We start from the raw sequence: 19,029 nt of genomic DNA on the forward strand, positions 1-19,029 counted from the left end.
ACTACTCAAAACACATGGGCAATATAATACCCTCAGTTATTCCTGTATGTACAAAATATTTCCCAAACCAGAAAAATGGAGATTATTTCTAGAAATGCCATGAATTAATTGGAACATGGCTCTAATCAGGAGCGTGTGTGTGTGTGAAAACAAATATATTTTTATCCATTGCTGTTGCTCTTCTGTATGACTAAAGTTCCAAGTTTTTCTTTGGTAGCATTTCCCTTCAGACTGAAGACCTTACTTGGGCATTTCTTTTAGAGCAAATCCCCCAATGACAGATACTCTTAATTTTCCTTCATTGGATAATGTGTTCTTTTTGCCTTCATTCTGAAAGGATATTTTCACAGGATATATCTCAGTTCATGGTTCTTTCATAACTCTAAAGATGTTCAACTGTGTTCTGGTCTTCATGGTTTGTGAGGAAAAGTATGTGGTAATTCAAATTGTTGTCCCCTTGTATGTAATGTGACATTTTTCTCTAGCTGCTTTCAGTTTTTCTTCACTGTAGGTTTCCAGCAGGTTTACTACTATGTGCCTGGAAGTGGCATCTTTGAGTTCATTTCACTGAGGGTTGGAGAAGCATATTGAATGTATAAATTATTCCTGCATCAAATTTGGGGAATTTTTATCTTCTATCCAAATTTTTTTCTGCACCAGTCTCTCCTTCAATAACTCTAATGACAGAAATGACTCACATGACACATCTTGTGATGCTGAAGTCCCTGAGGATTTTCCTTTCAATCTGTTACTCTCTGTTATTCATATTGGATGACTTTTATTAATCCTTTCAAGGTTACTGAGTCATTTGTTTGTCATCTCTATTCTACTTTGGAGTACATCAAGTGAATCTCAAATTTCAGATTTCTTTTTATAGTTCTAAAATTTTTACATATTTATTTCATTTTGTTTTTTGTACTTTCTATTTCTCTGCTGACAACTTTGATCTTTCCATTTATTCAAGATTGTTTACCTTTGCCCCATGCTGTAGAATTGTAATGGCTGTTTTAAAGTCATTTTGGAATAATTCCAGCAGGTGGGTAATTTCAAGGTTGGCTTTATTGTCTTTTCTCCTGAGAATTGGTCAGATTTTCCTGGTGCTTTGTATGTCCAATAATTTGGTATTATATCCTGGTTACTTTGAATATTATGTTATGAAACATCGGGTCATGTTAAAATCTTCTGGAGAATGTTGATTTTTTTCCTGTGTCTCTGTTTTAGCAGGTGGTCAGTTGGGTCAGTTTCAGGTCCCAGGCTTTGTCTCACTTTCAGTGGGTGGTGGTTCCAATGTCAATTCAGTTCCCAAAACCTCTAATTTTCTATTTGGGTTTCTAGTGGGTTACACAAGCACTACTCAGGGATCAGTCTGGGACTTGAGTGGTTCTTTATATCACAGTTCAATTCTCAAAGCTCCCTGGGTCTGTTCCATGCATGGATAATTTAGGGGTCAGGACTTGTATTGGTTTATAACATAATTAACAGGATCCCCACTTCTGGTTTCCTTCTTGCTGTGATTTCTCCTTTAGTCTTTAGCTCTTGGGACTCCTTTCCCCAGGTCTTCTGATCAGAGAAATAGAATGGGGAGTGAGGATGGGCCTTTTTAGGTTTTGAAAGAGTATATATTTGATGATGCTATAATTAATCCAGTCTTATTATTAGTTAACAGGAAGTTATGGGACTAGAGCAAGATATTTGTAATGGCCTATGATTACTTAAGTTAGATTTAGTTAAATTCATTTAGATAAATGCATAATTATCTCCTATTCAATTACTTTGAAAGAATATATATGTCCACCATATATATATATATGCAATATATGTGCACACTTGAAGCAAACACCAGAAGTTGGAATAAAAAATATTTTGAAACTAAAAGAGGATGTCAGTGAAAAAGGCAGGGTAGGTAGCAACCAGGGTTTTTCCCTCGGAGAAATATTTTAAAATCAAGAAAAAACAGAAAACTTTTTCAGAGCTCTAGAAAACAGGCAAAGATTTATAATTACCAAGGAAGTGATGAATCAAGAAGGCAACTTAATAATGACAGGATATAGTTTGGGTATTTTTATTTGCTTTTGCTCCTGCCCATCTCCAGCATGCCAGCAGACTTGAAGACAGCAGCTATCTTTCTAAGTGTAGGGCCCTAATCTCTGGTTCCAGAAGGAAGAGAGCAGACTTCATTCTCAAAGGATTGTGTTTGTCTGTTCTACTATGCCTAGGGGCTGCCTGAAAGTTTGTTGCAAGGCACTTGACTTGTTTTACCTAATTTGGAATTCAAAGATAGGGGCAGGCATTACTCAGAAAGCTTGTAAGGCAAATCAACTGCTCAGCTTCCTGTTGCAAAAAATTACAGTCCAGGCAAACAATCGAGTACTGAAAACTTGAGAGGGAGAGGAGAGAGTTTCTTTGAGAAATTACAGCATCCAAAAGCCCACATGTATACTAGTGAATATAGAAAATCATATGTGTATGCCCAGGTCAGGATACATACTCTGGAAAGACCAGAGAAGCTCCCAAGCATGCAAGTAGGAAGGAAGGCTAAGGCAGAGTTATATAGAGTCTCTGTTCCTCCTTCCCTCCCCATCTCTTGCTCTGTTCTCTCTTGCTAACTATCTTGCTCTCTCTCCCCTTTGGCATTGAAATAAATCTCTGTGTAAACTCTAGAGGAATACAAGATAAAGTAATGGACTTTAGAGACAACACATGAAAAAAGATACATATTTCAAAAAACAGTTTGGAGAAGTCACTAAACAAAGAACAGCTACAGCCTACAGTAATCAACAAAAAAAAATTCTAAGGTGAATGAATCTGATTTCCAGAGATACCACATGATAATATTCATAGTCTAGTTTTAAGTGTAAAATGATAAAGCATGAAAACAAACAAGAGCATATGGCCTATTTACCGAATTAATAGAAAGTATCCCTGAGGAAACATAGACACAGAACTTGTTAGAGAAAGACTTTAAATCATCTGCTTTGAATATGTTCAAAGAGCTAAAGGAAGCCATGAAAAATGAGCTAAAAAAAAGAGAACAACCTCTTAACAAATAGGAGAAATCAATAAGGAAGCAGAAATTGTAAAAGGTAATCAAACAAAAATTCTGGAACTGGTGTATAATAACTGAAATGAAAAACACACTAGAGAGTTCCAATGGCAATTTGAGTAGGTAGAATAAAGAGTTAATGAACGTGAAGATAGGTCAGTTGAAATTATCCAGTGAGAGCAGATGAGGAAAAAAAGAAGAAAAATGAACACAACCTAAGAGAATTCTTGGACATCCTGAAGCATCATGCATAATGGAAGTCCCAGAAAGAGAAGAAGAAATTACAGTGCCAGAAAGAATATTTGAAAAAACGCTGTCCAAAAACTTAACAAGTTAAAAAAAATAGCAAATCTACACATTTGAGAAGCTCAATGGCTATGAAGAGGATAAAATAAAGAGATCCAATATAAGACTCAATATAATCAAATTGTGAAAAGACAAAGAAAAAGAGAAAATCTTGGTATGTAACCATGTAAGTGGGGATAAAGCTTCTATACAAAATGGAAGCAGAATTTTGTATGATATTGAAGCTAAGTTATCAATTTTAAAAAATTGTTGTAAATTCAGGATATTAATTTCAATCCCTAACTACTAAAAAAATATCTAAAAAGAAATAAAAGAAAATGAATAAGGAATCAAAATGGTATGCTACAAAAATCATTTTCTTCATAAAAGAAAGAAGCAATAGAGGAAATGAGGAACAAAAATGATATAAAACATACAGAAAAAAACAGAGGTATATCCTTATCAGTAATTCTTTTAATATAAATTGATTAAAATCTACAATGAAAGAGAAAGATAGCAGAATGGATAATAAAACATGTTGTCTGAAGGAGACTCACTTAAAATCTGAAGACAAAGTTGGTTGAATGTGGATGGAAATAAAAGATATTCCATGCAAATTAATAACAAAAAGTGCTAAGTAAGCTAAATTAAGATTAGACACAATATACTTTAAATCAAAACTGTTCCAAGGAACACTTTATATATAGATAAAAGGTCAATTCATAAAAAAGATATAACAATTATAAACATATATTCACCAAACAACAAAGCCAAAAATATGTGAATCAAACATTGGCAGACTTGAAGGGATAAATCATTCTACAGTAATAATTGGATACCTCAGTAGTCCACTTTCAATACTGGAAAAAAACATCTAGATAGAGGAGCAATAAGGAATAAAAAGACTTGAACAGTACTATAAAACAACTAGACTTAACAGATATATGTGGAACACTCCACTCAACAATAAGTGAATACAAACTCTTCTCAAGTTTACTTGGAACATGATATATTGTACATACAGTAGCCCAAAACAAGTCTCAGGAAATTTAAAAAGACTGAAAATCATACAAATTATCTTCTCAAACTAGAATGAAACTAGAAATTAATAACAAAAGGAAAAGTGGAAAATTCTCAGATATGCAGATATGCAGAAATTAAACTATGCATATTTAAACACCATCAGGTCAAAGAGATAATTACATGTGAAATTAGAGACAGATGGGAACAAAAATACAACATACCAAAATTTATTGGATGCAGCAAAAGCAATACTTAGAGGGAAATGTATAGCTGTAAGCAACTCTATTTTAAAAAAGAAGGAGGATCTCAAATCAATAATCTTGATTTATATCTTACGGAACTAGAAAAACAAGGGCAAATTAAACCCAAACCTAATAGGAGGAAGAAAATAACAAAGGTTAGAGCAGAGCTAAATGAAGTAGAGAATAGAAAAACAATAGAATCAACAAAATCAAAACTTTTAGCTAAACTTACATATCAAAAATGAGAAAAGATATGAATGATAAAATCAGAAGTAATAAGTGGTGTCAATACTAACAACCTTCCAGACTTAAAGTGCAGACAATACTATCAACCTTACAGACTTAAAATAATTATTTGTGAATACCATAAAAATATTAGATAACCTAAATGAAATGGAGAACTTTCTAGAAATCCACAAATTACCAAAACTGACACAAATGGAAACAGAAAATATGAAAAGACCTATAAAAGTAAATAGTAAGTACTCAACAAACTCTTAACAAAGAAAAGTCTTGTACCAAATAGCTTTATTGCTAAATCTACCAAATATTTGAAGAGAAGTTTCAAACTTTTCCCTGAAAAATAGAAGGAGGGAATACTTCCTAACTCATTCTGTGACAACAATATTACCCTGATAACAAAGCCACAAACACAAGGAAAAAAAACATTCATAGACAGTATAGTATCCCTTATGAATATAGATGCAAAAGTCCACAACATAATACTAGCAAATCAAATCCAACAGCATATTTAAAGGATTATGTGCTGTGACCAAGTGGGATTTATCCTAGCATGCAAAGGTGGTTTAACATAAGAAAGTTAATCAATGTAACACACCACAGAAATAGAACAAAAGAAGAAAACCCATGATCATCTCAAATGACCCAGAAATAACATTTGATAAAATCCACCACATTTCCACCAATAAAAACACTCAGAAAAGTATGAATAGAAGGGAACATCTCACCATCACAAAGGACATATATGGAAAACCCACAGCTAGCATCATATTCAATGGTGAAAGACCTGAATGCTTTCCCTGTAGGATCAGAAACAAGACTAGGATGTGCACTGTTACAGGCTGAATTGTATTACCTCAAAATTCATGTGTTGAAACCCTAACCCCCAGCACTTCAGAATGTATTTAGAGATTGAGCCTTTAAGGAAGTGATTAAGTAATATGAGGCCATTAGAGTGGGTCTTAATTCAGTCTGTCCCGTGTTATAAAAATGGAAATTTGGACACATGAAGAGATGCTAAGGATGCACAGAGAAAAGTTCATGTGGGGTCACAACAAGAAGGTGGCCATCTATAAGCCAAGGAGAGAAACCTCAGAAGAAACCAAACCTGCTAACATGTTGACCTTGGATACCTTGGCTCCAGAAATGTGAGAAAAAATGTTTCTGTGGTTTAAGCTCCCCAGTTGTGATACTTTGTTATGGCAGCCCTAACAAATTAATACATCTGCTTTTACCACTGTACTCAACATTGTACATCAAGTTCTGGCCACAGAAATTAGGCCAGAAAAACAAAGAGAACACCAAATCAGAAAGGAAAAAGTAAAACTATTCCTATTTGCAGATGGCATGTTCCTATATATATATAAACCCTAAAGAATCCATAAAAATATTACTAGATGTAAAAAATGAATTCAGCAAATTGCATGGTGCAAGATCAACACACAAAAACCAGTTTCTGTGCATGGGCAAGGAACAATCTGTAGACAAAATTAAGAGAACAGTTCTGCTTACATTAGCACCATGAACAAAAAAATACCTAGGAATAAACTTAACACTTCAATGTGCAGGGAAAATATTAACTATATTGGCAAAAATTAAAGATTTCAATAAATGGAAAGACATCTTATGCCTATGGATTGGAAGATTTAATATTGTTAAGATGTCATACTACTCCAAACAATCTATAGATGCAATGCAATCCCTATTAAAATTCCAGTGGCCTTTATTGCAAAAGTAAAAAAGCTAATCCTCAAGTTCATACAGAATTGTAAAGCATTCCAAATAGCCAAAGCAGTATTGAAAAAAGAAAAATAAAGTTGTAGCACTCAACACTTCTATTTCCTGATTTTAATTGTGCAAAGTTACAGTAATTAAAACACTGTGGTATTTCCATGAGGTTAGAAATATAGACCAAAAAAATAGAACTGAGTGTCTTCACTATCTTGTTGTAGATTGCCAGCAGGCACATGAAAAGATGTTCAACATCATTAGTTAATTGGAAAATGCAAATCAAAACCACAATGAAATAAATTTGATATCCACTAGGATAACAATTATAAATAATTTAAAAAAGCAGAAAATAACAAGTGCTGGCTGAGATGTTGAGAAATGGAGCCCTTGTACTTGTCTGGTAGGAATGTAAAATGGTCTACCTGCTGTGGAAAATAGTTTGGCTGCTCCTCAAAAAGCTAAACTTGTAATTACCTTATGACCCCAGGGTATGTACATTCAACTCCTAGGTATGTACATAAAACAATTGAAAAAGTTACTCTAGCAGCACATGTACATATATGTTCATACCAGCACTATTCATAGTAGCCAAGAGCTGTATACAATCTAAATATCCATCAATACGAGTAAGTGAACAAATGTTCACCCATGAAATGGAATAATATTCAGCCATAAAAATAATGAAGTACTGACACATGCTACAATGTGAATGAACCTTGAGAACATTATGCTACGTAAAAAGAAGCCAGACACAAAATACCTAGTATATGATATTTACATGAAATATCCATAGAGATGGAAAGCTGGTCTATAGATTCCAAGGGTGAGGAGAAAACAGAATGACTGCTTAATGGGTGCCTTTGGGGTGATGAAATGTTTTGGAAGTAGATAGAAGCAATGGTTACACAACATCGTGAATGTACTAAATGCCACTGAATTTGTCATTTTAAAATAGTTTTATGTTATGTGAATTTTACTTCATATATGCACATGTATGAAACAAAAAATATATATATAATATATATATAACATATATATGTATGATATATATGAAGTAAATGTTACTTTAGTGGAATACTTGACAAGTATAACCTAATTGTTTATATTTCATAATTATATATTATTTAACTGATCTTGAGAAAATTCTCTTTGTGCATTAATCCTTAGTTGTCTGTAGTAATAACAATAAAAACTACAGTAAGATAGAAAAAAAGTTAAAGACTAAATTCCTTGTCTTCCATTTAAATTTATTTTAAACTTTTTTTCTTTTATTTTCTGATTTTAAAAAAGTTAAGTATGATTGATGTACAATATTATATTGGTTTCAGGTATACAACATACTAATTAAACAATTATATGTATTTATGTATTACTAAATGCTCACCATCAGTTGCAGTTGCCATCTATCTTCAGATGAAGATACTACAATATTTTTACTGTATTTCCTATGCCATACTTTATCCCCATGACTGATTTATTTATACTTAGAAGCTTGTGCCCTTTTATCCCCCTCACTTTTTTCACCCAGTCCCTCACTAACTCCCTCATGGCAACCAGCAGTCTATTTTCTAAGTCTGGGAGTCTGTTTCTATTTAAATTGTTTTGTTTTTTAGATTCCACATATAAGTGAATTCATATGGTATTTGTCTTTCTCTGACTTATTTCATTTAGCATAGTATCCTCTAGGTCCATCCATGTTGTCAAAAATGGCAAGATTTCATTCTTTTTTATGGCTGAGTAATTTCCACTGTATGTATATATATATATATATATATATATATATATACCACATCTGTATCCATTCATCTATTGATGGATAGCTAGGTTGCTTCCATATTGTGGCTATTGTAATAGAACAGGAGTGAACATGTCTTTTCATATTTGTGATTTTGTTTTTAGGGGGTCAATTCCTACAAGTGAAATTGCTGGGTCATCTGGTATTTCTTTACTAAGTTTTTTGAGAAACCTCCACACTGTTTTCCATATGGCTGTACCAATTTACATTCCTACCAAATGCGAGAGGTAAGGTGCAGGAGGGCTCCCTTTTCTCCACATCCTCACCAATACTTGTTATTTCTTGTCCTTTGGATAGTAGCCATTCTGACTGGTGTGAGGTGATTATCTCATTGTGGTTTTGATGTGCATTTCCCTGATGATTAGTGATGTGGAGCAGCTTTGCTTGTGTCTGTTGGCCATCTGTATGCCTGCTTTGCAAAAATGTCTATTTAGGTCCTCTACCCATTTTCATCAAACTATGTTTTTATTTAAGTAACTGACTATATACCAAAACTATTATACCAAAAGTTAGAAAATATAAAGAAAATGCATTTTAGGATGAAATACACATTTTAGTTATATACTTTTTATGTAAAAAAAGTTTTTAGGCCTTTAGGTTTCATTTCATTACATGTTTTATCCGAGATATTTTATGGGATTCCTCCATCCTAGGTAGTGTGAGCAGCACACACGAAGGCTTTGAAGTCAACACTAGAAGTACAAAATTAATATTATGAGCTCAGAGCCTGGAGAGAGTCAGTCTGGCAGCAGCGTAGAACCAACAGCCACAGCCAAGGATTGGAGGTCATTAATACAGTCATTGAAAACAGTGAGATATGAGATAGTGGTTTCCCATGATATGACTTTGCCTGGCAGATAAACACTGCACAGCTTTTAATGGTATCTTCTCTTGGGATACTGAGAAGTCACTCTCTCCAGTGTGGGTTTGTTGAGCTTAGATTTGAGAGATATTCTATTTATGGTATTTTAATATTTTAACTTAAACTCCTGTTTTCTTTCCTGAAAGATTAGTAATCAAGTCATTTAGACTGTGCGAAGTGGTTTTCTTACGACTAAAATATGTTTTTTTATTTAAATGACATAATGTAACTTCTGGTTAGATCTTAAAGATTGTGTGTGTGTGTTTACACATGTATATTTAAATACAAAATTACATATGTTTAACATTATATAAATATAAAATATATTTATAAATATGTAAATTCATAAGCATATCATATATTTACCATGTGTATATATGTCATATAAATGAATTTTATTTATATATTAAATTATAGAATTTCAAAGGCCTGAGGGCTTATCTCATCAATTCCCCAAAGTTGCATTGCCATGGGCATGCCAAGAACCAGAATGTTGTTCCTCTAGTGGAAAGTTTATCTAGTTCCTGCATCTTTGGATGAAGAATTGAAACAATTATAATTCACAGAATATTTTATTATAGGATTAGTGAAAGAGCTCTCATTTTATTGATACACTCTAATTTGTTCATACCCAGTTCTCATTCCTATTTCCTACATCTCCATTAGAACTACTGAAATGTGTTTAATACAGATTTTATATATGCCTAAGCAAATTTGTGCTAAACATATGTGTTATTTTATGAATGTTTGTGTTATCTTGGATTATTTTGTGTTATGTGTCTCATTTTGCTACTTACTATTTTTAACCCAGTATGTTTTAAGATCTAGCTGTGCTGTCCAATGTTTTGCTTTAAGGCATCTAATGGTTGCAAATATTTTAAGATGAACATTCACTGCATTTTTTACATATTCATCCCTTTACTCATAAAAATAATTAGAATATCTACAATTCTCTGTTACTATAGGCAGTGATGTGATGAATATCATTATTCTAGTGCCCTGTAGACCTGTTACAAAAATTTCTCTGGAGTTTATAACTCAGAGTGTGATTACTGAGTCAGAGAATTTAGGCATGCTTAAGTTCTGACTTTCAGAAAAGCTATATCCATTTCACACTGCTACCAAAACATTGTTTCTCTTACAAAACCTCAATATTATGAATTTTTATAATTTTTGCTAATTGATGGCTCTAAAATGTTAGCCCATTTCTGCTTTAATTATAATGTCTCTACTAATGCTTGTAGATTCTCTGTATAAACATATTGCCCAATCAGGTTTTCCCTTTAAGAGGCTTACTTTGGTTTTTCGCTCACTTCTCTATTGGTTGACCTGTCTTCTTGTCGATATGCAGGTGTTCTTTACCTATTCTAAATAGTAATCTCATGCACATTTTAGATATCCCAGCTAATCATCTGTCTGTAAATTTTGTTCATGATGGTATTTGTTGAAACTTCAATTTTAATGCGGTCAGATTCATCTTTAGTTTTTGACCTTATGTTTGGGTCTTGTTTTAGAGGCAATCCCCATTGCAGGGCCACAAAATTATCATTCCATATTTTCATCTGTTGACTTCAGAATTTTATCTTTCAATTTAGATCTTTATTCATCTGGCAATCACCTTTGTAGTAGGGATCCAGCATTATTTTCCCCCTATTTATTGAGCCAGTTTTTCATTTGCTAGATGGCCTATTCTTTTCCTCTTGATCTGTGGGGTCAACACTGACATTTATCACGTTCATCTAAGTAAGTAGTTAAGTTGTTAAGTTGTTTTTCTCTGAACTCTATATAGCATTCCATTTGCCTTTCTCCCCCCATATAAGGAATCTAAGTTACTGTTGGTTTTGTTTTCTCTTATGGGTTTATAGCATACCTTAATGTATTAGGACAACCAAAACCCACCCACTTTTGATCTTGTTTCTCAAATTGAAAATTGGCCTGGCAATTCATAGATATTTATTTTTCCAAAAATATTTTTAAAAAATAAGTTTGTTGAATTCTTCAAAAATTCTTTTCTTATATATTTTGAACGATGTTTATTGAATGCCTGAAAATTTCTACTGGCATTTTATTTGAAATTACATTGAATTCATAGACAAAATTAGGGGAAAATTGATGTTATCATATTCAGTTAGAATGTGGTATATCTCTTCATGTATTGGTGTCTTACGTGTTTTTCTGTTGAGTTTCGCAGTTTTGCCCATTTGATCTTGTGCAGTCTTTGTTAAAGTTACTTCTTAGATGCTTTAATCAGTCAGGGTTCCACCTATAGGACATGTATATATATATATAATTTATTACAAGGAAGTGACTTACACTATTCATTATACAAGCAGGCTATTCAAGTCCAAAATCCCTGGGGTAGACTGTCAGGAAGAGAAGAGCATTGTCATGAACAGGTTGAAATTCATGGGCCCAGTCTGCAGCTACTGTCTACAGGTGATAGAATTTCCTCTGTCAATCTCTTTCTCTTTCTCTTTCTCCCTCCTCAGACTGTTTTTCAGGACTTCCAGCTGATTGAATCAGGCCTGCCCAGATACCAAGGCTAATATCCTTACTTAAAGTCAGTTGATTATGGACTTAAATCACATCTGTAAATTCACAGCAACATCTAGATTAGTATTTGATTAAATAACTGGGGACTATAGGCTGGCCAAATTGGTATATTGACAAAACCATTTTAGTACAGAATGCAGTTTTGGTTACTAATTTAATTTATATCCTGTTTTAATTTGATTATTGCTAATGTAGAGGACCTATATTGATTTTTGTAAGGTGATATTGTATCTGAATCATTTTCTGGGTTCTCTTATTTATTCTAATACTTGGTCTGTGAATTCAGTTTGGCATTCTATATTGATGGTATCATCTGTAAATAATTTCATTTGATCATATTACCTGAATATAATTCTAGTTATTTCTAATAATTTATTCTTTTTCTTATCCTATAACATTGGTCAATACACTGAGTAATTTATTAAGTGGTGGAAGATTATCAAGTGATCTTGATCATTCTCTGACATTAACGGGACTATCCCTAAAATTCTACCATAAACAAAATGTTTACTTTAGTTATGACGTAAATCCTTTTAACCATATAAATTAAGGATATTGCCTTCTATTCCTAGTTTATTGAGTGTTTTCTTTTATCATAAGTAAATTTTGAACATCATAAAATGTGTTTCCTATATCCATTAAGAAAATTATATCAGCCCACTAGACTGTGACTTACACTTCATATTTTTTAATGTCAAACCACACTTGTTTCTCTACAATAAATCCTAGTATTATATTTTTACTATGCTACAACTAGTTGATTAGCAAATGCCTTTTTAAAATAATTTGTGTCTGTGTTCATAAGTAAAACAGGCTTATAATTTCTTTTTTTTTCTAACTTTATTTAATTTTTAAATTAAAAGTACTCTACCTATGTAAAATGGATTAGGCCACTTTCCTTCTTTTCCTATTCTATGGAACTGTTTTTTATAAGATAAGTGTTACTAGTTCCTTTGGAGTTGACAGAACTCTCTTATAAAATTTTTATGGTAACATGTCATATAATAAATAGGAAAGCGTCTTTCATTTGCATTGAATTTGTAATCGATATTGTATAATTTTACAAAGGGAATAAGATAGCTTATAGCTGTAGACTAATAATTAAGAGGGTAATTGTTATACTTGATATACTTTTCAGTGAGACTACATAATGGATTAGACACCAGTATGTTGTTCTTGCAACTCTACAGTGATCAGAGTGGGTGTGTTTCATCTGACGTCCCTCACCATCTCTGTACTTCTATCCCCTAGGACACACAGGACGGCTACTAAAGTCTCTGTGCTTCACCAGTCTTTCATTCCTGTTGCTGCACATTATTTTTCACATCACGTTGGCTAGTCTTGAAGCTCAACACCGTATTGGACCTGGCTACAATTGTGAGTTTCATGGAGTTTTTATTTTTCAAATTACGTGTGAATAAAGCTCTGTGTCACAATACTCATAGAAATCTATGCAATAATTACATTGTAAAACTCATGGTAATTTTTGGTCATTTGGCAATCCAATGTAGTATAAATACACATAAAGAAACTGCCATGGAGAACTGGGTAATGAGAGAAACTTAAATAATGAATCTTCAACCAAAATTAGATATTAGGTCCCTTTCTGTATGGAAGACATTATCACTGGGCTTCATCTAAAAATATCAAGACTTGCATCAAGTCCCTGGAGCTTATAGTACAGTATAGCCAATGAGAGGAGAAATGAACAACTTCTAACATGAGGAATAAGAGGACAGAGATTGAATGACATGATACGATAGTGACCTCCATCCTATTCAAAAGCATAATGTAAAAGATTTCAGGTGTCTTTATGGGAAAAATATAATGACATATATAGTTGCTTTTTCAAATTGGGAGATCTTAACTGCTATTCATAGGGAAATAATATGTCTTATACACATTACATTTTAAAGTTATGGTCTGAAAAAACAACACAGATATGCTTTATCTAGGGAGCATTGTCTTTCCAAAATTAACCTGCTATCAAGTAGATTCTGCTTCAGTTTTTGTAGGATGTGTGATTGCCATTTGAAAAATCAAAAGCATTTCTAGTAGATGGACTATAATCCACATATTTTGAGTTAAACCTACAGAAACCCAGAGTTATTTGAGACAGGGTAAAACAACAGTTTTAAATTGTCAGTTTTTCTTTGAGGAAGCTATTTGTGGGTTTAAATTTCCTGGTATTTCATGAGTGCAAGCACAATATGAAGTAAACCTATTCTTCCCTGTAAAATAAAAAGATCAAAACTCTTTGTGGATCAAAGACTATTAACATAAATATAGTGAGAGATTCTTTAGTAAAATCCATATTCATAAATTATTCAGTATATCACTGCATAACTTCTAGAGAGCTAAGCTTTGCAGAGCTAAAATTAGTATTTCTTTTGGCCATTTTATTGAGTTCAGAGTTCCTTGGATAACAGTGCCTATCAAAATGATTTTTTATTTAATGTCAATGATTTAAGATATTATTGTTTTTTAAATTGAGACATAACTCATACACCATAAAATTCACCCATTTAAGGAATACAGTTCAGTGATGTTTAGGTTGTGCAACCATCACCAATATATAATTCCAGAAACTTTCATTACCCCAAAAGAAGTCCCATTCTCATGAATGAGGTTTTTCACCATTCCCTCTCCACCTGTATACCTAGACAGCTGCTAATTTACTTTTCACCTCTGCTAGATTTACCTGTCTTGGACATTTCATCTAAACAGAATTGTATAATATTGACTTCTTTCACTAAGCATAATGCTTTCAAGCTTCACCCATGTAGCATCTATCTGTATTTTATTCCTTTTCATGCTGAATATTATCCCATTGTGAAGATGTGGCTTTAATGATTGGTAAAAGTCACTTCATTATTAAATACTTGATAGAATACAATGTATAACATAACTTTTGTGATGTCATAATGATAAAGGGCATTTATGACATTTGGCCAGGTTCAAATCTTTTTGGACTTAGTAGAAATGTTAGCAGTGATGTTTTGTAGTGCTTCTCAATCAAAAATCCTTTATCTATTTCTTAACAAGGCATTCCCAGGACCAGAAGGAAGGACTTTTTAGCCTGAAGTGTTATCTGAATAAATGAGTATTTCATGAATAATGAGTTCTCCATCACTGGAAGTATTTAAACAAAGGATATATTATAATTCATCAGATTTTTAAAAATTTGAGCTTATAAGTACTTATCTTGCCCATTTTTGCAAATAATTTTAGATACTGAGTGATACTGTAGAAAGGACTGTACTGGTGGAGGGTGTGTAGATTAGGAAGTGAAATACATCATTTCTTCTGACCCAGAGAGTTTAGGTATTTCTATTTTCATTTAAAATGATGATTTCTCATAATTCTACAAAGGTCAAAACAATGTAATATGAAATGTTAAAACAATATTCTCCTTTCTAAACATATAAATGTATTTATTTTTCTAAACTTATAAATGTATTTATATCTCTCCTATGCAGTATAGAGACAGGCAAACAGAAAGGCATACAATCAATATATACGCACACCCATAATTCACTCACAACCCCCCCACACACATACGTATACATAACAGAAGGTTGTTTCTGCTTTGTCTCCTCCTTCTCAGACACGGATCCAAATTACCTTGATCCTTTGGATGGGTCCTACATTAGTGTCATGAAAAAATCTTATTTCTCAGTGATGAAGGGTGGAGGCCATCTCAAGCCCCTTCCTGAGCATTCCTTGCAACCCAATCTTAGGGAGTTAGATCTGCCTTTTAACCTCGCAGCCTAAATATTTGGGCTTCTAGATACCAAGATATTCCCATGTCTCAGAGATTCTTTTATTCATGCGCAATAGCTCTCTGCTGTTACTCCTCACAGCAATGTGATGAGAACATGGCCAAGTCTAATGGACTGTCCTTCCTTCCTTTTTTTGATGTCTCCATATAAAAGCTCTATTCTGTTTCTGAAAGAGAACAGAAGTCACAATAATAAATTTTGTTTCTACCAAGTTAAATTCTAATTTGAGGTTTATTGTCACAAAAGTTAACGGTCTGATTTGAAGTTCTGTGTTTGAAGTAACTGACAGAGAAAGGATGTGCTAAAGACTGAGGTAGAAAAGGAATGTGAACTGTACTTCGAGCCATAGGCACCTTGAAAGTGAGTTTACAGAAACCATAAATTTCTTCTGAAATATGAGTGATGCATGCAACAGCATGGGCCCATTAAGTGTTACAGATTTTTTTGGTTCAGTTTCATGTGTAGCATTTAAAAGTAATACATTCTTGAAAAGGAATAAAAGAGAAGGGCAAACAAACTCAGAGCTTTGAAAACTAGTTTAGTCCAAGATTGACACAGACCAGGTTTTCAGCCTAGAGCATTTTTTAATGATCAAGTTATATAAACTCCTGAAAATATGGTTAGAGTGGGTAATGGAAACACTGACTTTTAATTTAGAATTGACTTCACCTCACTGATGTTATTGTTTCTTGAGCATTTGAAGTTTTGATTACACCGTTGGAGTTGTAAACACACTCAGCTATTTTGATATCCCTCATTTCATGTTCAGCCTCTTTTGGCATCAGTAGATGTGAAGTAGCAAAATTCTGAACAAAAAGAAAAAGTATCCTGGCCAACAGTGTTGTGCATTTTGAATGCTTCCTCTATGTTCAAGACATTGGTAAATTAAAATGAAATAACCCAGACAGGTTAGATTTCCCAATAATATTCATGTGGTATTCAAATTCAGACCACCAAGTGCTCATTTATATATGTTTAATATCTGTGTGTTTGTATGTGCTTCACCACTCCTCTCACCGTTTAAAGCTCATACACCCTTACTCTCATTATGGCAAAAGCTCCCAGCATCCCTCGGGAATCTAGACACATGTTTAGGGGACAACAGTAGCATTTATAAATATTGAGTCATTGAAAGTTCTTGTTCCCCCTAGAGACCTGAGTATTAACTGGCAGTAATAAAGATTTTTTCATGCCAGCCTATTTAGTTTTTGACTAGCCTGCAGGTTTGTTAAAGGTGCCATTGTGCAGAACTGAAACTCAACACCCTCCCCACTCTCTTTTTTTCATTTAAATGGTGCTCTTACAGGTAAGTGAGGAAATCGATAGGGCAAAGGGACCTCTGTAAATTTTCCTTGAACATGTGTTGTGCCGCTTACTCAAATATTTTCATTCTATCAAAACTATACTATTTAAATAAATGTAAACCCAGTTTCAATCATGTCATTACAGATTCCAGAGAAGTAGTTAGTTTGATTTTGTGGTGGATATGTGGCAAAGTTAGTGAAATTTCAAGGCCAGTTGAGTCCTTGTGCTTTGCTAAATTCTATTGACTGAATGAAACTTTTGAGTTCACAGCTATGAAGGGAAAATGTGGGGTGATAACAGCTACTATTTGTAGATAGCCTACTAATTGTAGGACCCCAGAGATCATTATATTCCTTTTCCAATTAATGACTCCTTTTTTCTTGTTACAAATTGGCTCCAGTATTCTTTAAGTAGGGCACTTCCAAAACACAATCCCACTCCATGAAGAAGTCTGTAGGATAGACAGCTGTATACTGCTTGCAGGCATAGTCGGAGGAGCTGAGTGGGGGCATGCAATCTTGCAGAAGCTCTGATTGGCAGGCTGGGCATCCTCTCCCAGGCTAGATCCAGCTGGAGACAAGAAAATCACTTTATTCCTACAAAGATGTGGTCTGTTGGTCAACCCTTGCCCCTGTAGAGTTGGGCCTTTTTTTAATCTCTCTTCTCAGGGGAGGTGCCTTTCTTTTGTATAAACAAAAGGAAGTGCCCAGTCTGCAGGCCGTTTGAAGAAGGCTTGGGGGTAATGGTGGGTAAGCAGGGATGGGGGCTGCAGTTAGGGTAACGGTAAAGAAACAGTCTCTGAGAGAGCTAGTTGCCTGAAGCCACCAAACGTCTGACTGTGATGTCAGTGCCAGTCATGTGATGTTTCACTCTGTCCTCATTTTGTGGTTCTCCTTGTTTATCATCAATGCAGGATTGTTGCCTCCTTTGTTCTCCCTAAAACTTTGGATTAGTCTAGTTTCAAAGGGCTTAAATACTTTAGTCTATGATTTTCTCCTCTTTGGATATTTGTCCTTATTTAAATAAATTGAATATTTCTTTTACTTCATTCAGTTGCAGCATTCATAGTTAAATTTATTTTCCCCAGAGAGTCAGACTTCGCAGATCAGCCACCTTCTTCCCTTCTGTGGGAGGGACAGTCTAAAGTTCCAACTTTTCAGTGAGAAGAGCGCCAGAAATTCAGCCCAGAATCTCACTGACCAAAAGGTTATTACAGACCTTACTAGAACTCTATCCTGATGCTCTTTTATCCTCAAAACATATGAGTCTCCCAATACAAAGACCCAGCATATAAAGCATCAGCATGTGACAAAAGGACTGAGGGACAGATTTGGGTGTGATGGCTCAGCATCATGTCCAGATGAGCATGGAGTGGACACAAGGAATGAGCCACTCTTGAAGATGCTGTGCGTTCTGGTGCCAGTGCTGACTTGTCCCTTGGCACACAGAGCCAGAAACTTCATCCCATGCTTTGCTCACCATTAATCATGTTAATTGGAGATAGAGCTCTAGATCTGCAGTCCTTTGGTGTATCCATTCTCTTAAAAATAATTCCATAGCCTGAAGAAGGATATTCTTCATTTTTATTTTTCATATTTGACACAGTGCTGTGGAGGAGCGTGTTAATGTTTATGAGATGGAAGACAAAATATGTAAAGGAAACTACCCCCTGCTAGCTTTTTTTTTTTTTTTGTAATTATTTTTTTTATTGAAGGGTAGTTGACACACGGTATTACATTGCATTAGTTTCAGGTGTACAACATAGTGATTCAAAATTTACATACATGACAATTCTGGGTACCAGCTATCACCATACCAAGCTGTTACAATATCTTGACTATATTCATTACATCCCGGTTACTTATTATTTTACCATTGGAAGTGTATACTTTTTTTTTTTTTTTTCTGAGGGCATCTCTCATATTTATTGATCAAATGGTTGTTAACAAAAATAAAATTCTGTATAGGGGAGTCAATGCTCAATGCACAATCATTAATCCACCCCAAGCCTAATTTTCATCAGTCTCCAATCTTCTGAGGCATAACAAACAAGTTCTTACATGGAGAACAAATTCTTACATAGTGAATAAGTTCTTACATGGTGAACAGTACAAGGGCAGCCATCACAGAAACCTTCGGTTTTGCTCATGCATTATGAACTATAAACA

At 33.9% G+C, this 19,029-nt stretch overlaps 1 protein-coding gene across 2 annotated transcripts in view; it reads left to right on the forward strand.

Annotated features, from left to right (window-relative positions):
- The window catches only part of PIEZO2 (piezo type mechanosensitive ion channel component 2), a 455,534-nt gene that overhangs the window by 149,632 nt on the left and 286,873 nt on the right, over window positions 1–19,029 (forward strand). For both annotated transcript variants that reach the window (XM_036880702.2, XM_036880703.2), the window contains exon 3: window positions 13,026–13,151. In XM_036880702.2, the coding sequence (XP_036736597.1) occupies window positions 13,026–13,151 (126 nt within the window). The remainder of the gene's footprint in view (window positions 1–13,025; window positions 13,152–19,029) is intronic.

Source organism: Manis pentadactyla, chromosome 6 (genome assembly GCF_030020395.1).
Source record: "Manis pentadactyla isolate mManPen7 chromosome 6, mManPen7.hap1, whole genome shotgun sequence".
Taxonomy (NCBI): Eukaryota; Metazoa; Chordata; class Mammalia; order Pholidota; family Manidae; genus Manis; species Manis pentadactyla.